Source organism: Cylas formicarius, unplaced genomic scaffold (genome assembly GCF_029955315.1).
Source record: "Cylas formicarius isolate icCylForm1 unplaced genomic scaffold, icCylForm1.1 PGA_scaffold_3__17_contigs__length_32017465, whole genome shotgun sequence".
NCBI lineage: Eukaryota > Metazoa > Arthropoda > Insecta > Coleoptera > Brentidae > Cylas > Cylas formicarius.
This window is the reverse complement of record NW_026844326.1, coordinates 10457033-10475933: the sequence shown is the minus strand read 5'-3', so window position 1 is coordinate 10475933 and position 18901 is coordinate 10457033. Positions and strand designations below refer to the sequence as shown.

The 18901-nt window shown below is 31.8% G+C and overlaps 2 protein-coding genes across 6 annotated transcripts; one reads left to right on the top strand and one right to left on the bottom strand.

Moving 5' to 3' along the window:
• The first annotated feature begins 1667 nt into the window (after positions 1-1667).
• LOC132699859 (globin-like) lies at positions 1668-9757 on the top strand. 5 transcript variants are annotated; one of them, XM_060666803.1, is made up of 5 exons: positions 1668-1848; positions 1937-2180; positions 2539-2709; positions 2765-2987; positions 6822-9757. In XM_060666803.1, the coding sequence occupies exons 3-5, from the start codon at positions 2552-2554 to the stop codon at positions 6942-6944; spliced, it is 504 nt and encodes a 167-aa protein (XP_060522786.1). In that variant the 5' UTR covers positions 1668-1848; positions 1937-2180; positions 2539-2551; the 3' UTR covers positions 6945-9757. The 5 variants fall into 5 exon arrangements, with proteins under 5 accessions (XP_060522786.1, XP_060522784.1, XP_060522785.1 ...); XM_060666801.1 differs by having other exon boundaries at positions 1937-2202; XM_060666802.1 differs by having other exon boundaries at positions 1909-2202.
• A 424-nt stretch (positions 9758-10181) lies between these two features.
• LOC132699835 (trans-1,2-dihydrobenzene-1,2-diol dehydrogenase-like) lies at positions 10182-17052 on the bottom strand. Its single transcript, XM_060666755.1, has 5 exons — positions 16760-17052; positions 14403-14694; positions 14114-14352; positions 13908-14066; positions 10182-13845 (listed from the first exon to the last, which is right to left on the bottom strand). Exons 1-5 carry the CDS (start codon positions 16959-16961, stop codon positions 13730-13732), a joined length of 1008 nt encoding a protein of 335 aa, XP_060522738.1. The 5' UTR covers positions 16962-17052; the 3' UTR covers positions 10182-13729.
• Between the last annotated feature and the right edge of the window lie 1849 nt (positions 17053-18901).

Genomic DNA, 18901 nt, shown 5'->3' with positions numbered 1-18901 from the left:
TCTATATAGAATAATGCCTCGATTAGCTTGTTCAAGTACGATCTAATACAAAAATATTTCCTGAAAAATACATATTAAAACCGGCAATAATCTATATTTAGATTCGGAGGTTAGGTAAAGGTTATAACTAATTGAACGCGAATAATTGTCAAAATAATCAGCGTCAATCTAGAGGAAAACATTTTGCCTACTACGTATTACGAAAACTTTTTACAATAGAATTATAATGTAAGTTCTATACCACGATATCAAGTCCATAATGAGTCGAAAATAAATAAAGCCATACATACAATTTAGTCACACATAACTTTAAGAATTGTTCACAAGATATATACATGGGGAAAAATAGCTCAATGGAAGCTGGGTAACACCAATATATAAGAAAGCATCAAGGGACAATTGTGGTAACTATAGTTCATATCCATGGCTGATACCATAAACCGTCTGTATGGAAAAATATTATGAAATATAATAGAGGAACAATGTGCATCTCCAGAAATTGAAAATCAGTAGGAATTTGAAGTATATTTCCAGACAAATAGCTACGGATGCTGTGCTGATAAATAAACTCTGTCATAAATAATACTGCAATAAGAGTTATATGAACTATATGAACACGGATACTTTCAAAGCTTGAAACAGAGATGTTGCTTTTCCATCACACTTTTCAAAATATACTTGAACGATTTGCTGAAGAAATGGAGAAACTCATGCAGTGGGGCCTACAATTGAACGAAGATACAATTCTATATACTCCTCAATTCGCAGATGATCAGGCGGTAATTGCGCATGATAAGGAGGATCTGGAAGTGCAGGGCTAATCAGTAAATAAAGCAAAAAATCAATATGTTCAATTTGGATCTGATCAACAAGAGAATATAGATTCCTGTAGAGACTATACCTATTTAGGAGCTATCTAGGAAAGGACGAACAGTAAAACAGTTCATGAAGGGACCGTGATTGGCTATTTGAATTCCAATTCTTGGTCCAAAAATATGTCTGGCGAACAGAGACACATTTTAGAATACACTTTTTTCTTCAGCATAACCAAATATTGATGTGAAACATGACAGATCAATAAATTCCTGGAACAAGTCAAGGCTCCAAGTGAGAAACGAACACGATTGGGAAATAATGAAAGTACAAAAAACAGTAATAGAGGAAATAAAGGGGCGACAACTAAAATGGAAAAAATGACCGAAGACGGATTTCCAAGCAAATAATGATGTGGATGTCAAGGGATAGAAGAAATAAACCAAAACCAACGTGCTTAGTAGGAATAAAATAGTAATCTACGACCAGGGGAATTGGAAGACCTGAAGATTCTGAAAACTTGGATTTAATTAGGTTCAATTTACTGTTTTAAATATTCATGCCTCTAAATGCAGTTTTGCTGTTACTTAAAATCATCTCAAAGCTTTTGTATGTTAATGTTTAATTTAAATTATTGAATTTTTTGGATTACTTATGACACAAAACATGTTGTTTTTTAAGATTTTAAATTTTCTTTAGTATTAGAAGAATATTTGGTTAGTTTTGGTTTGGTTTGAATTTTCTGTACTTTAATAAATTTTGAAAGTCGTTTGCAAAAATGGCGTGCAAAATACCTCGTACGGACCTGTTTCTCTCATAATTTATATGAAGTTTTGTTATATATCTAACAATAATACGGCTCCTCGGTCCTGTTTCAATTGAATTGATCTCTTCAAGTGTCGCGGCGTGTTTCTCTAGTCGAACTTTATAAACTTGATTCGGCTCCGTAGTGGTGAGCAGATAGTGGAACTTCTCTTTCGAAAAGCGTCAATATCGCGAGTTGCAATTTTAGTTTTGTTTAGTTTAATATAATTGGTAAGTATTTATGTTGTGTTTTTATTTGAAAATCACTGGAAACGTTGTGAAAATATTGAGGTTAAGGGTCAGTCCTGAATTCTTCAAGCTTCCAACATGAACGTCCTGGCTTGCCCACGGCAGGAGAAGTGATTCCTATTAATTAAGAAAAAGCTTTTACGGATTCCTTTAGGACGTGGATACCGCGACTGATTGATACCTGAAATTCCTTTTATACACAACACAAGGGAGAAAAAAAGGAAGAGATAAAACCAGAATGGCCACGTTTCGAGTTTAATTCTTTGGCTTTTCTGAATAACGCCGTCAATGAAGGAAATATGAGTAATTTCGAAGTTAGTGATAACGCAAATTCCGGTGCGTTTACATTTCCTGGTGATATCAAAATCTCGCGGTTTTCAATCCTGGTATCGCTACAGATCAAAGCAAATTCAACTGGTTCTCAGTCTCATTTCATTTTGCATCTGATAGTATTTGTCGGTAATTTGGTAGTCTTGCATGCATAAATAGTTATTACATAAACTTTTCAAATATATGGAACTGTGAAGTAATGTATTAAAAGTTTACTCCAGCTGCTAGAAGATATTTCGATTAAGAAAAGCTTTCACAAATAATTTTTTAAATTCAGTGAGATACATAAAATGTAAATTGTTTTAGTGACAAAATGGCACATGCCTATAAGTAATTTTTTAGGTTTCGAAAAAATATGGGTACCGTGGTTAGTTTCATATCGCAAAACACTGGTCGTACCGATGATCCAGATCCGGTTACCGGATTAACAACACGAGATAAATATCTGGTGAAGACTTCATGGGCTAAACTCGCGAAAACTCCCACGGACAGCGGCGTAGCTCTATTACTATTGTGAGTATTCTTGCCCATGGCATTATTATCCCAAAATCGCAGTTTTTTGTTTAAGGTTTTTCAAGAAGTTTCCGCAGTATGTTGAACTTTTCCCGTTCAAAGATACGCCTTACGACGAGTTAAAAACATCCAAAAAATTCAGAGCTCATTGTACCAGCGTAGTTTACGGATTATCCGCTATTATAGATGCGATCAACGACAACGATCTTTTGATACAGTTGCTACACAAAACAGGATCGAGCCACAAACTTAGGAGTGTGACTCAACAAGGATTTGAGGTAGGTCTGAATTGTGTAAGGCTTTGACTTTTGAGACTGATTACAAAAAGATCGTTGAAATACAAACATTCATTGCCTAATTATGCACTGACCCTGCTCATTAAACACTCGCCTGGCTGGTGCTAGAATCAACTCGTGACTAAATGGTCGTTTCTCAAACTTGATGCGTAATATACTAAGAAGCATTATGTTTTAGATAAAGTATGCAGGAAGTTTCTAAATTGGTGAGATTTTGTAAATAGCACCCACAACTTTCAAATTTCGATATCTTTAACTCCTTTGAATATTAAGTTCAATAGGGTGCTTCAAAAAGAAATTTTATTTTTTTTTAGTTCTTACCCCTTCAAGTGTTTCTTTTTGATATAAAAAAAAACCTCAATAAAGATGAGCCCTGTAGCTCTACTCTAAGGGGTCGCTATTTTTATTTTAGTTACAGATTTAATTAACGTGGGAAAAATTATTTTTTCATTAAAATTAAATTTACGTATATTGTTCGCGACTTTTTACAAAAAACCAATTTATATTGTTAATGTTGAGCTTTTATCATTAAAATAAGATTAATTACAGCCATTTAAAAATTACATTTTGATTAGTTTTGGTCTTGATCTTTTCAGAAATAGCTTCTAATAATTTTTTATCTACATAATTTCTCAAATTTTTTATCCTAATTAATAGTCAGTGTTTTATTTCTATGGATTTGAAATTTTAAAATGGTTGTCAGTACGTAGTGTAGGTGGCAGCACTAATTATATTAGATCATACGGTGCAGTTGTCAAATTATCAGTGTCTGCAACACATATATTAAGAAATTATTGTGTATTTAAAGATGTTAGTAATTTCAATTGCTACCAGTAAAATGGCTGAAAAGAAAATTTATTTAGTTGGTTTTTCATGTAGAAAATTAAGTAAACGAAAATTACGGAGTATAAGAAAAGTTTTACAATTATTGTTATTATTTTTGAGATTCTAACCTTACAATTCATTAGAGTCTCCGTCGAAACTTCTAAGTTTGCACAAGTTAAAAACATACTATGTCGATTTCACGTTTTCCATTCTTTACTTAAATATTTAGACTGAGCTTCTCTTAAAGAATGTGCTGAGATATGATTAGATATATCAAACAAATTCTCAAGGCGGTTGTTAAATGTATGCACTTTAATTTTTTGTTTGAGTTTTCTCTTTTTAATTTTTTTCAAAAGATCTCACTTTCATCATTTTAGTAATAACGTTATATGCTTGATAGACCGGAATACCAGTAGGTTTCCAAACTTTCATAACATCACGAATCACTGCATCAAAACACTGTCGAATTGTGAGGTAAGAATCTGTGTGCTAGTAGAAAAATAATTGTAAAACTTTTCTTATACTCGGTAACTTTCCTTTACTTAATTTTCTACATGCAAAACCAACAAACTAAATTTTATTGTCAGTTACTTTACTGATAATCATTGAAACTACTGAGAGCTTTAAAGAATGACAATCCACAATAATTTCTTAATATATGTGTTGCAGACACTGATAATTTGACAACTGCGCCGTATGATCTAATATTATAAGTGCTGCTACCTACACTACGTACTGACAACCATTATAAAATTTGAAATCCATAGAAATAAAACACTGACTATTAGTTAGGACAAAAATTTTGAGAAATTATGTAAATAAAAAATTATTATAAGCTATTTCTGAAAAGTTCAAAATGTAGTAATTTTTAAATGGCTGTAATTAATCTTCTTTTAATGATTATTATACTTTGTTATACGGTTTTGGAAAGGTTAAAGACTCAATTATAACGATATAAATTGTTTTTTTGTAAAAAATAGCGAACATTATAAGTAAATTTTATTTTGGTGAACAAAGAATTTTCCCATGTTAGTTAAATCTGAAACTAAAATAAAAATAGCGACCCCTTAGAGTTGAGCCACAGGGCTCATCTTTGTTGAGGATTTTTTCCATATCAGAAAGAAACATTTGAGAGGGTAAGAGCTAAAAAAAAAATTAAAAAATTTTTTTGAAGCACCCTAATGTTCATGATTTTAGTTAAAAATAAATTTCGATTAATTTATTATATTTGCTTTTTAGTACTTAAAATAGTAAATTAAGATTAAATTGAAAAATCAAATGAAAAGAAAGTGATGATTGATTTATCATTTGCAAATCTTTTGCTGCAGAATTCGTTTACAAAATATATAACAGCCTGCATGCGCGTTGTTACCAAAATAATTTCGAACTTTCATAGCTATTAAAGAATAAATTGGAATAATTCAAATTTGATGAGCTGAATTTGGAAGCAAATATGTAGAAGAAGAAAATGAAATTCCCCTTCTTAACAAAAATTTGGAAGTCAAAATTGAATAAATTTTGTTGTTAGGATAATCTACGGTCCCATTAGAAAAAATGTAATACACAAAATAGATTAAATTATTTTTATGGGTATTCCCCAATAATTAAATAAAATGGCGTATTTTTTAATAACCTTTATTTATGTTAGGGTAATCTATGGCCCCATTAGAGAAAAAACAATATACAAAACAGATTAAATTATTTGGGGTGGGCATTCCTCAAAATTAAAAAAAAACGGAGTATTTAACTCTTTCTGGTTTAAAAAAAAATAGAAGTCAAAAAAATATTTTTTTTGTGTTAGCGTAATCTATGTTGTTTTTTGTGTTGTTGTTTTTTAACTTTTTGTTTGAGATTTTCAAAAATTTTGAGCTTAAAATCGAATAGTTTTTTAGGTTATTATAATCAATGGCCCCATTAGAAGGAACAAATTACAAAAACCAATACCAATATAGATTATTTTTTTATTGGTATTCGTCAGCTTTAAAAAAAATGATGTAGTTTTTCAAAACGACCTTTTTGTGGTAGGTATTGATTTTTTTACTTAATGCAAAACAATAAATAAATACAGACTGTTATTTAATAATATTTACATTTACAGAGGGATTTCTCAAGTATTTTTAAAGTAAAAAGTTACCATAAACCTGGGGTCTAAAATGCTTCGTTTTTTAGATACAGGATGTCGAAAGTAAATTTTTTATTTCTAAACGAAAATTGAAAAAATTTAAAACTTTTGAGTTTCTCAATCATTTTTATTTGGAAAACTTCTTTTTATTAGAAAATCAAGTAGGTTTCTCTAGAAAGCGTTTTTTCTGGGTTGTCATTTAAACAACACAAACAGTATAACTATATTTTTTTAATGATAAATTTCATTATAAATTTCATCAAAATTGTATTATGTTTCTATTTTTTACATGACAAGCGAAGAAAAAGGACGGTCTTACCGTTGATGCCCCTACAAGTTAGAGCTAAATTAAGGGAATTTAATAATTATGCAGAAAAACATAAATAAAATTAAAACTTAGAAAACCTTAACAGATTAGTTTAATTTTTACATATTTATTTGTTTCTATTTGTATACTTGTCAATATTAAATTGTTTGTGTTTTTATATCTCCGTGTAGATACTTACTAAGATTTTGCAATTGATTTTATCCTATACTTTGTAAAAAGTCGATAGAAAGAAAAACTCGCCCAATTGTCATCGCATTTATAGTTTTTTATTTCAAAATATCACGCTTTGAAATATCGAACACTTATTAAAATAGCACTATGCACCTGCGTTATTATCCAAAATTGCATGTTTTTGTTACAAAATAGAATCTACTGTCTGGCAAGTTATATTCCTGTTATTTTGTAAGCATATTTTTATAACTGTGCATAAAAACGTGAAAGCAATAGATCGAGGATTAGCGATTTAGGTCAAAGAGCGTAGATATGTTTCTGTGAGGAATTTCGACATCGGTGTTTATATTTTTAATAAACATTGTTTCAGGATTTAAAAGCGGTGACGATCGAACTGTTTTCGAGTATAATGAAACCGGATGAGGTGGCAGCGTGGAAGAAGACCTTGGAGGTGGCGTTTTCGCAAATATACGTAGGGATAAAGGAGAATTAAAACGATGACAGGAGACGTTATAGGCGCTTGATTCAAGATTCTTCAACAAAAGACGTTTGTGCGGGGGGGGGGGGACGTTTAATTTTATGCAGATCGCGTTGCAATGCTTACACAATACTACTATTAAGTACTTAAGATGTAAACGAATTAATAAATAATTTATGAAAAATATTGCGCACTCAAAAATTCAACTACGCAGCAACCAAGCGCGATTAAGTATCTTGGAACCATATCATTATTCAAAATTTAACCCATAGCGGCAAACCCACCAAAGTTTAAATAAAAAAAAGGAAAATGTTAATAAACATTAACTTTGGACCATTCAGGAAACTTTATTATTATTAATTTTTCAGTATTATACGGGGATTGTAAAAAAAATAAATTTACTCAATAGTAACGCAGAGGAAGAAGAAATTATTTCATTTTCACGTAGAGCTGGGACATAATGATATAAATAATAATAATAATAAAAATAGTAATGACGTTTATTATTCCAAATTATAGTATGTACATGCCAAGTTATATAAAGCTATAAAAAAGAATAACGGACCTTGACGCAGCTTCCTTCCCAAGGAAGGTGCTGTTTAAGTTAACTAAACTTATAACAAAAAAATAATACATATTACAACATTTTATATACTCCTTAAATGCAATAATTTAAGTTTACCTTATGTAGAGAACGGCATAGAGGAATGAGAGCATACAAATAAAAAGAAAAGAAATAAGAAAAAAAAGAATACAGAGCTACAGGAAACGAGAAAAAAAGATATTTCTTTATTTAAGCATAATGCTTCATTAATTAGTGAACCATTGTTAAAATTCCGTCCAAATTATAAACGTCTCAAAAATTTGCAATTCATGTGTCTTTTGAATGGGTCAATAGCTTGGGTAAAATGATTTATTTTATATTTATTAATTATAAACGCGATCTGATAGGAGAAGTACTTTTTTGAAAAACTCTTTTTTATGAACAGGTATAGTTAACAAATGATTAGGAATATTAATGTTGTTAACATCCGCACCATATGTTAGTTTTTCATGAAGATTTCAAGAACATTTTGACTTAAATATTTTGTAACAGACACCCCGAATGCAAAGCACGTCGCTGATCCATGTACAGCCATCCCAATTCTTCAAACTTATAGGAAACATGTTTTTAAACGTTTGTATTTAATGTTTTATTTTCTAATTTGAAAGCAAGTCGCTATACCTCGTCCCGTTTTTCAATATTCTTCAAAAAAAAAAACACTCTACACGAAAAGTCATAAATTTAAAACGGGTTCCCAATATCAGATACTAGGTATTCATAATCTCGCACACATTCGATATTAGCAACACGAAAGTATAAAAGTATCAACGCATTCTTCGTGACACTAACGGAAACATTCCCCTCTCGTGTCCTCTGAAAAGAGATTGCTGCAATATAGTGTCAATGTATTCCTCATCTTTATCTATATCGTCATCACTACCTATTAATTGCATTTCAGTATCGGCGTCAAGACCTTCATTAGAAGAACTTGGAATTAGTTTAACCATTTTCTGATTTCTCTTTCCCTTAAGATTATTGGTTGGATTCTGTTTAATCTGTATGTTCATTTCCTTGACCCTTTTGGTTAATTGGTTAGTAATAATGGCGTTGGGAAAGCCTCTCAACTCTTGGAGTTGTAATTTGTAATTAATATTGAGGTCGCGTTATTACAGTGGCACCATAACTGGGAATGAAACTAATGTATATTTTGGTTTCTGTATCATTTGTTTTACTGAAACTAAGGATGCGGTGGTGGTGTTCTTTCAAACTGGGAGTGACTTGCAAAATCATACCTTTAAAGTCGAAGCAACCTGCATTTTCGAAAACCATATTTAAATGAAATATTGCATTTGCTAGATTAGGGAACCAACACTATATATACGAGATCATAACTAAATTTATAATGTTCTTTAAAAGAACAAAAAAATGTTCGGCTAAATGATTTACATATGAATTAAGAGGCTGAAATCTACTGAATTTCCCATGATATATAATAAAAAAATAATTAGTTTTACCTCTTGAAAATGTCATGCTGGGAATGTTAAAATGTTGACAGTACCCAATTTTATTCCTAGCACTGGTGCGAAGTAATAATTTGGAGGGGTCTATAATTTTACCAGCAGTTGTCCACTTAGTTGCGATATAATGATATTCAGTATTAGACAATCAGGAGATATTAGGTAACTTGTGCCTTTAGTTTGATACTATAAAAAAAAACTAAAAAAAACATACATTTACATTGAGGAAATTTATTAAATTTTCCTTTGATTAGTCAAAAAGGGTTGGAACTTTATTCACACATATGGTAAGTAGTGAAGAGAAAATATAAATCTTCTTGATTGTGGGAATTAATTATAAAACCCATAGAGAAGCGGCAATTCTTTTTAATTAACATTTTTATAAATATATAATTAATAATATATAAAATGTTACCCATTCAACTGTTACGAAAATAAAGAATACTGGGAGTAATAAGAACATGTTTTTATGTAAAACTCCGACAATTGGTGATGACTGATCTACACAATCCAAAAATGTCATTGCTCAAAAAATGTAAGTAAAAATATGCTGCAAGAGTATTAAAACTGAATAAATACATGGATTGTTCTGTTTTAACTGGATTTTTTGTCTTGTATTGTTTGTACTTGTCTTTCGTCTTTGTCTGCATTCATTCTTCTTAGTACCGTCTCGTTGGAACCATGTTTCTTCTACGATATCCTGAGTCTCCGCATTACCCACATTTCAAAAGTTTCGAGTGGGCCTTGAGTGTCCAGTATTCAGTTCCATACAATACAATCGAATATATATATATATATATATATATATATATATATATATATATATATATATATATATATATATATATATATATATATATATATATATATATTCTCACGTATTGATTCACGGATGGAAAAATGTGATGACACTATATTCCGGGATATCATCCGTTCGCTCGTTGAACTCCGACTGGAATCCTGCAAATCTTGCATCCGACTGGAATCCTGCAGGATTCCAGTCGGATGCAAGATTTGCAGGATTCCAGTCGGAGTTCAACGAGCGAACGGATGATATCCCGGAATATAGTGTCATCATATATATATATATATATATATATATATATATATATATATATATATATATATATATATATATATATATATATATATATATATATATATATATATAAGGTTAGAACCTATAACATTTCAGCTAAATGTCCTAAAATTTACCTATAAATTCTAAATTTTTTTGTCGCAAAAAATGATGAGTCAGGACCGTGGAACGGAAAATTTGTAATTTGTTCTAACAAAAAGAAGTTCACTCATTAAAAATAAAAGCTTTTTTTTTGCTGTCCCATTCAAGGAGAATTAGAGTTATTATTTTTCCTGATAAAGCAATATCTTCATCTAATGGAACTGTCGCGTGTCAACAATGTCACTGGTGACCTGATAAAATTCCTAATTTTGTAATATCTCTGAAAGACTCACGTGTCTTGTAGAATTTACATGTACATTGAAATGTCGAAAGTTATTTACTTTTTTTACAGGTATGACTTCTTAGACAAAGTACCACTACAACAACTAACCACAATTAACCAACAAGCTGTCAAGCTCTAAATGGATTCAGGAGGAATTCAAAAATTGAACTGAGGTGGCTTTTACTTTGTGAAAGTCCATTTAACAAAATAAATAAGAACTAAAAGTTCAGATCTTCACGAGATTATATATTTTCACATGACAATATCTGATAAAGAAAGATTTGTTGTCGATACAATTATCATGTGAAAATCTGAACTTTTAGTTCTAATTTATTTTGAGGAATTCAAAAGACTTGTGATTAATTTATTTAATTTACCATAGCCATCTGATTGTAAATAATCAAATATTGAGGTTCAAACACTCTCTGGGAAATTTTATATTTTGGTTTTGCCAAATTTCATAAACTTCGGACGATATCTGATATTGTTTTGATGAAATGGTCATATTTAAATAGCAACGCAGACGGCTCAAGGTAAACCCAACATCAGAAAGAACTCTACAAGATATTTTTCAAAATTTTCGTCAAAAAATTAAAATTTATTGCATCCTATATAACTAGAAGCATATAATATTAACAATTATAAATATTTTTATAACATCACTAAGTAAAATATGACAAAAAACTTTTCTGATTACGACCAAAATGTTTATATTGAAAGTTTAGTGTTCAGTTAACTTGATACTACACTCTTTCAAGAATATTTAGGCTTTTCAACCCCTTTTCATTTCAGGCACTTAAGATATAATTTTACCATCATGGTTTGCGACATAAATGTAGGAAACAAAACGAGACTGATGTTTTTTACTTGATTATTAGTGATTATTAATAGTATATTATGCAATATTTGATACGAGTGGTGCGAGTGTTTAATAAACGAGTGACTTAAAAAGTTTACCGAACGTGTTGCGTACTATACTTTTTCTCTTTTTTGGTTACATTTTCGCCAAACAACACGCATTCACTGACATGAACTTCAGAATTGACAAATGTCAAAATTCAAGGCGTGGGAAATACCTTCGAAAACATCCGATTGCTCCCAAACCCGTGCGGTAAATTCCCGGAAATGTCCGAAGTGACTCGGATCCGTGAGAAAAAAGATTATTATCATTAAATCTCGTCACCGCCTTATTTTAAAATGAAGAGGAATGGAAATAAGCACCGACAGATTTTGAAAAAGTTTTTTTGGATCTATTTAATTTTTTTGCGGTATTTTGTAATAAAATTTCATTTTTCCAATTGTTCATTTAGTTTTGTTGAGGAATAATCCAGTTTCGAAGTTTTTTGTTTTAATCAGTGATATTTCAATGTTAATTTTTCGGTGGTCATGATATATACTTGTTGATTACATTTCTACCACAAATACGCAAAGAAACTTAATAAGCTAACTTTTACTTTAAACGCAGAATATATTTCATTCGCCAAACTCCACCACTGAAACTGGTGACATAGTTCCAAAACTCTAAGCACTTTACCATTTTATAAAAGTCAATGCACAATATTTTGCACAGTCGCACAGACTTAGGGAATCTAGGGAGACATAATTGAATAAATTGATCCGCAGAAACTGAAAGTTTTTGGCCGAAATAAAACATTTTAAAAACCATGGCATGCCGTGACTCTCATGTGCTCGTCATACAACTGTCACGCAGCGGCTAATTCGTTTTGACGTTTCTTATGAATGTGTTTGGTTTTCAAATATTGTGGTGTTATGGAGAGTTTTGATGAGGGTAAGTAACTGTTTACTGCGCGATATTAAATACCGTTTATATTACGTAGTCATTAGAAAGGGTATTATTTAACCGGTTAGCAAAGTATTTCTTTTGTAAAAAAAAAATGTATGCGGTCAGCCAAAATGGTTAGTTGATTAGTAACTTATCGTCAGCAAACATTTCTAAATCAGTCAGCAGGTAATGTCATCCTGGAGTGCCCTAAATTACTTTTGTTGTCAAATTTATACGTGGGAGCTGACTTTTAATCAAATTTTAGTAATCAATCAGCAGGTCAACTAACCAAAACTGCTTATGGACATGTTTTCTCTACCGACCAATTTTGAAATAAATAAATAAACTTATGCGATTCAAATGATTTAATGCCTGTTTTTTGTTTCGAATCAATTTTAAATGAATTGCTTATCGATTAAAAACATATTCGGCGTTGTTGAAAATTTGACTAGAAATATTTCATTATTGTTTAAAATTGAATAACTATTGAAATGTTTAAATAACCATTGAAATTAACTTATGAATTCTGGTTATTTGTAAATTTTTAGCCTTTTGTGTGCAGGGGTAAAATGGACCGCTCAAAAATTCTAAAAAAAGCTATTCCATATTTTCATAACCGAATAATGATTAATTTATGAAAAGTGTTATTTTTAGGATAATTCTATGCATTTAGCCTCAAGTCAGAGCTTTCGAAAATCTTAAAAAAAAATGTAATCGATAGAAAAATAGTTTCTAAGAAGTAGCGTTTTTAACATACAATTGGAGAGTGGAGAGTGGGGCACGAGGGCCAGAACCTTCGCCAAACCTTGGATAAATTTAGTTAAAGCAAGTCAGAAATAAATCGAGTTGATGGTTAAAATCCACAAAAAAACGATAAAATAATAAAAAATAAACAAATGAAAAAATAATAAAAGACCCTACTACTTGATATAAAAGTGATAGATCTGATTTTCAAAATGCTGGTAGAGGGCCATCTTGGAAAAAAGTTAAATGGAAAAAGGAGTATTACCTCGATGTGCACTTTATGATTTCAAAATATTAAACACCTGCTGTTGTCAAAAGTAAAATGACGTTTCAAACATGTCATTGTTGCATCTTTGACTCCCCATAAAATCCAAACGGTTGAATGGCCCCCATGGTTTGCAATTTCCTATTTTAGATTGTTAAGGTCCTTAAAATGGTAAAATGTGCGAAAAGTTGTTAACAGGTGACAAAACTTAAAGTTCATGTGATAGAAATACACTTTTAAAAATCCAAAATATCGCTAAAGTAGAGTAAAGCAAAAGTAAAGTAAAAAGGATCAAGAATTTTTTTTAAATTTTAGTGCGTTAATTTATGGAAGCTGGTAAACTTGTGAAACTTGTCATAAACAAATATATTTTCATACATTCGCATTGCTTTTCTTCAAAATATAATTTTGCCTTGCTCTATATTGGCAAAATCTGACACACTGACTTGGTTCGTATATTTTTCTATCGTAACCGGTATACTTTCTAAAACTCCTGAGAATCCTCGGGAAAAATAACTCCCACTTCTTTTCTCATCGTGTCCATGAGTCGCGCCAACTCAATTGATTCCTCGTGCGTCATGTGTTTGCACTCGATTTCTCCTGTAACATATGTCCTTGAAACTTATTACCACCATCTTGGTATCAAGTTCCACGTAGCCCACCTCGTTTGATACATTGCCTGACTTCCTCAGCTTGGTAGGATAGACCTGCGCTATTCGTATGAAAAAATGGTACTGCAGATTCGGGCAATGACCACTCCAGAGTTTTATCAGCAGTGATAAGTTTTGTTGGACACCAGAAGGTTGGTAATTTCAAAGTTCCTAAAATGTACAACGTTTATATGAAAGAAATCACTGCTCATACGCACCTTTTGTTCCGACTATGATTCCCTCGTTGGGTAAAGTCACTCTCGCGGAAGTACTGACCACCGCCATCTTACCACCCGGATAAGTAATTACGGCTCCGGCCGATTCGTCGGTACCCCAACTGTTTTTATGACCGTTGACGGCTATTTTAATCGGCTTCAGTCCCCTGAAGACGTATTGCTGAAACTGCAGGATGTAAATTCCCAAGTCTAAAATGGCACCGCCTCCCATATCCATCGATCTGAAACCGGCTTGGACTATCCCAATATCCCTTGCTTGGTATTGTGTTACCTCAGTCTGTCGACATGTTGTAAGGCGTGCCCGAAATGAACTGATGCGAACAACACGTCTCCAATGGCCCCAGAGTCTATGATTTTTCTGGCTTCGAGATACGCTGGGAAGCACCTGGACCAAACCGCTTCCATTAGAAAAAGTTTCTTCTCTCTCGCTATGGTTACCAATCTGCTGGTCTGCTTTTCGTTCATTGTGAACGGTTTCTCGCAAAGCACGTGCTTTCCGTGTTCAAGCATCAGTTTGGTACATTCGAAATGTTGAGTATTTAAGTTTCCAATATAAACAATATCTAATGAAACGAGATGGCAACTAAGATTTATTATTATCAGATATGCACGGGGTATCCCATTTTGGGCCCTTTTATGGGGCATCACGGTTATTTTTAAAGATAGAAAGTTGCGGTTTACGCGACACTGTGCTTCTTTGGGTTTTGAGAAAAAAGGTGAAATCCAAAACTTTTGATTTTGGTCATCTCCTCGTATCTCCATTGTCTTTTAAGTTATTGAAGAGTTTAAAACGTTCTTGCAGGATTTTTTCGGTAGCATCCGGTGACTCTCGTTTTTTACTTGTTCTAACTGTTTTTTAGCTCTGAAGCAAACATATTTTTTTAATAGAACGCCCTTATATTATTTCTTATATTAATTGTAAATTTAGAAATTTTTTCATATTTTATTTTATTTATAGCAACAGTCCGTGATTAATCTATTAAAAACAATATTTAAGTATACAATTATTAACATACAAGAAACTCCAGAACTACTATTTGGAATAATTTTCAACTTATTATTACATTATTTACATATTACATTACATTATTCCAGTAATTTATACGAAATAACATATAATGTAACTGTTGTTGCAAAGACTCGAATGCAAAACTGGCACATTTTTCTTTATTTATTGGTTTTCTTCGTAGAGTTTCGAAAGTTAAATTAATAGCCCCTCGGAGTGCTACTACAGACTGGTATCATGATTTATATACTGTATTTTGCATATATATCCCCATAAAAAGAACTCGAAAACTGAAAAATCCGGAAATCGTGGAGGCCATCTTACAGGTGTGTTGCCGAGTTGTCATTTAAAAATGGTCTTAATCATTATAATAAACGAAGAGAATATCTTCGAGTAATTCTGGAATGACTTGCTCAAGAATATCTACGTGCTGTAAGGCCTCCTTTGCAAATTCATCATAACCCAACCTCAAAGCCTCCTTGTAGGGCCTTTCAAAAATTAAATGGTGGTTTTCTGTCGACCAGTTCCTCGTGTTGTGGCGATAAAAAAATCCCGACCTTGAAAAGTTACATTCGTCGGACCATATTTCAAGTCTCCCAAAAGACGACGCTCGGTACCACCATGAAGCAAATGTTGAACATTCTTTAACTTGTATGGGTGGTATTTGTAATTTTTTAAACTTCTCTGGGCAGTCGATGTGTTTACAAGATGATCACGGCGTTGCTTCTATGTAATCTAATGCATTTGTTTCTCTTTGCTACCTATTCTGATTCAAATGATTTTTAGGGCGTGGTTGAATAACTAACTAACTAGATTTATATTCAGACGCGCAAATATATCTGGAAACGGTAGGGGTGTCTCTGGATATCTGGTATAAACAAAACACATTTGTATAATATAAAATTATACTGATTATATCCTTAAAAACTTTACCTGTGGTAATATGAAAATATAATTAAAAAAATGACATTTTCGTTTTTCACACACATTTGCTTTTTTGTTTCTAATAGATGAGGTCTATCGAACTATCTACTTAACATGATGGTATTTATCATATTAATAAGACATTGTTATTTAAAAAAATATATATTTTCATCCTGTTTTTTCGAAATTAAGTTAAAAGTCTCTTTTATTGTAATAACTGCTTAGATGTATTTTTAACTGATTTAGTTGATTTACTATATATGCAGCAGTAGGCTACAAAGTTAAAAATGAAAAAAAAAAAAGAATTTTCAACTTAATTTTTTGTTTTTAAAGACAACTTATGCGAATATGATTTTTTTAAAAACTTAAATAATTTGCAATGAACGCAAAAAATAATATATGGGACGTTCCATTTTAAGAAATATATGTTTGTTTCATAGCTAAAAAATAATTAGAGTATGTCAAAAGCAAACTACGCCACTGGGATCTGCGATAAAAATGCTATATAAACGTTAAATGAAATTTTTCAATAACTCATAAGAAAACGGAGATTTCACTTTGTATCTAAAAAACCAAGACGGCCATGATAATTTGGTTGACGGCATCTTTAATTTCATAAAAAAGCAGCACAGTATCGCGTAAACCGTGACTCTCTGTTTTTAGAAATAACTGAGCAAAAGTGCCCAAAATCTACATACCAACATCCGTATCTTCGGCTAGATGAAGATAATCATAGTACGGTTTTGGAATGTTGTGTTCTTTAGCAAATTTCTCAACGTTCTCTTTATTTCTACCGGCGACAGCGAAAAATTTGTGATCCGTTTCCGGGAATGTTTGTACCGCCGTTACGAAGTCATGAGAAATCCTGCCGGCACCTGCTACTCCCCATTTTAAGGCCATTTTAACGGCGGAAAATAAAAACCAACTTAACGGGCCCCGAAGTCGACGGTAATTTTGTTCGATGTGTTTGTTACACGTCTGCACCAAGTAAGGTTCGTCAAATTTGTTTTTGTGGATATTTCTGATAATGCGGCGAAAATAACTCGATTGTTTTCGATGCGATAAGCTTATTTGTGAGTAAAGGAGATAATTTGGACAGTTTACGAGTTAAGACAATACAACAGTAGGCACAGCGTTCTCTTTTGCTTTTAAAAGGTACATTTTCCTTCCCGATTATTTGTTTTAACATTTTTTTTCTATTTGCTTATTTCTTTTTTTTTAGTTTTATATCAGTTCAGAAAAAAATTTCAATATTATTTCTAAGTGTTTTCTATTTGCCTGTGTTTCAATATTAAAACCTTTTCTTTAATCGTTTATAGCATCACCTATGCTGGGTTTCTAATGAATCGTTTTGCAACTGTAAAACTTGGTAATTTTAGACGTATTCGATTGACTTAGTATAATAATGATTCAAGAGTCCTGAGAGTGGCAAGTAAATGTGATGCAAATTGTAGTTTATTTTTCAAAACAGTTACTTTTCGCCCGTTGTTGGCAAAGTTAAAATGCGTTCGAATATGCTAGGAGTTACGAATATACCGACTTGTGCACGAACAAAAATACAAGAAGAACAGAAACTGCAATAAATGAGGATGAAAAGAGTGCTAGCAGTAGCATAATACACGCGTTTTACTTACCCATGGGTAAGAAAAAAGGGAAAAAAAATCTGGAAAAATTACAAGTAGCGATTTAGTCCTCGATTCCTTTACTATTTGTAGCAAATATAGACGTTTTAATTAGAATGACAGAACATGGTCACAGCAGGGACTCCGAGGGATTTGCGAGCAAATCTAAACAATGAGGACCAAATACTAACAAAAAACGGAATTGGGAATTATGTTGCAATAAACAGGAAGGCAGTAAACAGAATTAAATAATAGAATAGAAACGGCGAATTAGGTATACCATGCATTGAGCAAGAGCAAGGAAACTACCATGGTAACTAAGATGGAAGTTTAAAAATCAATTTATTGATATACCAATTCTTACATATTGCTGCGAATCGTGGTTATTGTCAGATAGAGACAAAAGTAAAATTAGAGAAGCAGAAATGCATGAGAATACTAAAATGGGTTACTAAAGGGGATAAATTTAGAAATATGCATATAAGAGAAGAGATAGATATGGAATCCATGAAAAATTTCAAAGAGAAGAAACAACTTTTTATTAGTGTGCCGGTAACAAGAGTTTGGTTAAGTAAAAAAAAAAAGTATAGAAACATAGGACAGCACTCTGGAAAAGATCTTGAAAAAGAGGAGCAGAACATTGTTAGAAGCTAAACATTTAGGCCTAAATAAAATGTGAAGAAGAATGAATGTGGGAGCTGATAACATGCTCGAAAACACTGTAGTGCTTATTATGCTCTGGACTCCGACGACTATTGTTCATCTGGCTACACGTAATATGACGGATAAAATTTATAAAGAAGCATTGCAAATGGTAGGGATTTTGCTAATTGACTTACATCTCTCTAATAATAATTATATATAATTATTTATATTTTTGATATTTTATTAATCTACCTGTAGTAACGCCGCTGTGCCATTACTTTCATTAATTAAACTCTTCTTCTATTGTATGCACATTAGTGTGACCCTAATTTAGTGAAAATTTGAAGTGTTGTAGGTCTTGCTCTTGAAGAATAATCTCCCTCTACAATTCTAACAATCAGTATCCATGTTGGAAGATGTAAGCCCTAAAGTGTTGATTTTAATTTTATCAAGAGCAACTCGTCCTGTAGGCCTTATTTAATACCTTGTGCAAAATCCATAAACCGATTTTAAGGAAATAGTTTCCATGTTAAATTAACAAAGAGTTAAAGTTTCAATAATCCATTAGTTTTT

What these genes read in the sequence shown, in the direction of transcription:
- LOC132699835 (XM_060666755.1), bottom strand. Translation starts at nt 16,961, where the DNA reads ATGGCCTTAAAATGGGGAGTAGCAGGTGCCGGCAGGATTTCTCATGAC. An exon ending in AGCCGAAGATACGGATGTTG is followed by an intron (nt 14,695 to 16,759) that starts GTATGTAGATTT and finishes TCGTTTCATTAG; the next exon opens with ATATTGTTTATATTGGAAAC. An exon ending in CAACATGTCGACAGACTGAG is followed by an intron (nt 14,353 to 14,402) that starts GTAACACAATAC and finishes AGCCGGTTTCAG; the next exon opens with ATCGATGGATATGGGAGGCG.
- LOC132699859 (XM_060666799.1), top strand. An exon ending in GGCGTAGCTCTATTACTATT is followed by an intron (nt 2,710 to 2,764) that starts GTGAGTATTCTT and finishes TTTTTGTTTAAG; the next exon opens with GTTTTTCAAGAAGTTTCCGC. An exon ending in TGACTCAACAAGGATTTGAG is followed by an intron (nt 2,988 to 6,821) that starts GTAGGTCTGAAT and finishes ACATTGTTTCAG; the next exon opens with GATTTAAAAGCGGTGACGAT.